Genomic DNA, 3,008 nt, shown 5'->3' with positions numbered 1-3,008 from the left:
AGCCGCCGCACGCCGATGTCCATGAACGGCCAGCCGACGTGCCTGCAGCCACCGTTGCCCAAGGTAGGGACGACCACCACGCCGTCGACGCAACCATCGCCATCGCTCCACAGATCAACCATGCCTCCACGCGTGCAGGGGGCCCGCACCATCCCTGGAGACGTGGGAGAGAGGGATGCCTTCGCCACCGTCGTCGGACCCCGAGCGTTGCCCGGCGGCGTACCCCGACAACGATGGAGGAAGTGGAGGAGGGAGCGCATGCCCGACGGCTAGGGTTTGGGCGCCGCCCGAGCCGCCCTAGCGAGGGCGACGCGGGGGCCTCACGAGTCAATCCTGTATGTCCCAAAATAAGAGTATAAGACCTTTGTACTAGTTGCTTTAGGTTGCTCTTTGTTATTCTAGTTATTTGTGTGTGTTAGGATGTGTTCGTATGGATCAAGGACTTTGTATATTATTTAGTGATTTGAATACAGCAGACTTCTTGAAAAAAGTAGTAGAAGAGTAGTATATCTCAATTTCTCACCTTAGCACAAAACTTCCCCCTTTGCCCAAACCCTCGTCTCGCACCTTCTTCCACCGCCGCCGGCCTCGGAGGCAACGCCACTTATTCCACCGCCGCCGGCCTTGATCGAGAGTTCCGACCCGACTGGCCCCATCCTCTCCACCCCCACTCTCCTCCCCCGATCTCCACAATGGAAGCTTCGCAGAGTTCAATAGCGATGGTGCCGGCGAGGTGCACAGCAGAGACGCAGTCGTCGCGGGCCACGGTTGCGTTCAAGATCGCTGGCTACAGCCTGCACAAGGGCCTCGGTAGAGGCAAATACCTCTGTTCTCCGGCATTCTCCGTCGGCGGCTACGAATGGTGCATCCGCTACTACCCCGACGGAAGCCGAGACGAGACGAGCCAAGGTCACGTCTCTGTTTTCCTCAAGCTCTTAACCAAGAACGCCAAGGTGAGGGCGCGACACAACTGGATGCTTGTGGATCCGCTTAGCGGGCGGTCGATTGTGGTGCTCTTCGGAGGAGAGCCACACGTGTTCGACCACGAAAGCCCATCATGGGGCTTGCGGAGGTTCATGAAGACCACTGCTGAAGAAGAGTCGGCGAACGTGTGCAATGACTGTCTCGTGATAGAGTGTGAGGTCACTGTTATCAAGGAAACATTTGACGTCCATGTGCCGCCCTCTGACCTTTCGGATAATCTTGCCACATTGCTAGAGGGGGAGAAGGGAGCGGACGTGACATTCAAGGTTCAGGGGGAGGTTTTCTCTGCTCATAAGGTTTTGCTTGCGATGCGATCGCCGGTCTTCGAAGCAGAGTTCTATGGGCCGTTGGGGAACAAAGGGGCGCAGAGCGGGCATGCTTGGTTGGCAGATAAAAATTGGCTAGGAAGCATTTGGCATTTCCAACAAGTGACAACTCAAAAACTTGCTAAAAGTTTGCTACTTTTAAGAGGTTGGCTTGGTGCCAACCAATTGCTAGACAAAATTTTGGCTTGCTTACGTATTGGCGAGCCAAATTTTGGCAGGAAACCAAGCAGCCTTGACATAACAATTGATGACATGCAGCCTGCTGTTTTTAGGGCGTTTCTTCACTTCATCTACACAGATTCAATGCCTTCCATGAGAGATCTCGAGGATGATGACAAAATAGAAATGGTTAAGCACTTACTCGTGGCTGCAGATAAGTATGGGATGGAAAGGATGAAGAGGATATGTGAAGGCATGCTATGCATGAGTCTTGGTGTTGAGACTGTGGCTGCCATATTAGCTCTAGCTGACCAGCATCACTGCAGCAACCTCAAAGATGCTTGCATCGAATTTATGCTCTCTTCGAATAGAATGAATGATGTGATGGCAAGCGAAGGGTATGTACACCTCAAAAGATATTGTCCTGATGTCATTGTAGATGTGTTTGAGAGAGCAGCTAGGTCCTGCAAAATTTAGTACGCCAACCTGGTATAAGGTGTTGCTTATCCTTCAGTTCCGATCGATCTTTAGGGGCAGATGCTTATGTTGGGTTGGAGAGGGCAATTAAGTCTTGCTAAATTTATCACGCTCATCTTCTATCTAGTTAATTTTTTTGGCACATATAGCCACCTGAGATGAGGTTACCATGTCTTTCAGTTTCCAAAGATCATATGAATCTATGGTAGATCACCTAGTTGCCCTTTTTATCTGCTTACTTTAATTTCTGGCTTACTTTGAGTTCTTGGACATCACTTTTGAGATAAATCTGTTTTACCTATATGGAGAACTTACATTTGTATGCCAACTGTTAGGTTTTAATTAGAGACACTTACAAATGATTTCTTGACATGAACCTTGGTAGCACAGAAGTTTGTCTTCGAGTCAGAAAATCAGTTAGAAAATGAACTGAACCAAACTACTTTGAGATCAGACAACAGGCAATTGTAGATTTAAGTTTCAGTTAGTAGCACTTCTGTTATACTAGCATACGTTCAGTGAAGTCTCTGTGTATGTTCGCTACACAACCGCAATCCTGTAAGAAATAGGCAACTACTTAATCCTCTGTACTTGTACCGAAACTGAGAGAAGGATTGAGAGGAATCTAGAGGTTTAATCCCTACAGGGAATAGGTGAGGGAGCGGGTATCACCATACTCCGGGGTGGATCGAATCCCCTAGGGTATTTCGACCTACCGCCCGAAGCTGGAGTTCCCCTGGCAAGGCGATAATGGCAGTGGTTTGTGGATCTCGCTCTGCCGACAGAATCTAGCAGCTACCGAGAAAAAAAGTGAGGTAATTTGTTCGTGATAGCTTCATATGGGTGATTTCAGTTATGTTTGTACACAATTTTTTTTTTGTATCTGTTGTTTCTATGCCAAAAAAAGCCCACTTCTTCACCTTATTTCTCTAGGAATATTCAGTTCCAAATGTGATTGATCTCTAATATTTTTGAGTCCCTTTCTTCTATGCAGCGGCCATTGCAAAATTTGATGCACTGACACTATTTTATTTGAAACGAAACCCTTCATGTTTTTATGTG

The 3,008-nt window shown here is 48.1% G+C and overlaps 1 protein-coding gene across 1 annotated transcript; it reads left to right on the top strand.

Annotated features, from left to right (window-relative positions):
- Positions 1-555: 555 nt before the first annotated feature.
- LOC123398068 (BTB/POZ and MATH domain-containing protein 1-like) lies at positions 556-2,124 on the top strand. Its single transcript, XM_045092576.1, has one exon. It carries the CDS (start codon positions 693-695, stop codon positions 1,944-1,946), a length of 1,254 nt encoding a protein of 417 aa, XP_044948511.1. The 5' UTR covers positions 556-692; the 3' UTR covers positions 1,947-2,124.
- Positions 2,125-3,008: the final 884 nt, after the last annotated feature.

This window comes from Hordeum vulgare, chromosome 5H (assembly GCF_904849725.1).
Source record: "Hordeum vulgare subsp. vulgare chromosome 5H, MorexV3_pseudomolecules_assembly, whole genome shotgun sequence".
Classification (NCBI taxonomy): Eukaryota; Viridiplantae; Streptophyta; class Magnoliopsida; order Poales; family Poaceae; genus Hordeum; species Hordeum vulgare.
The sequence above is the reverse complement of the archived record's forward strand: the minus strand, read 5'-3'. Positions and strand labels throughout refer to the sequence as shown.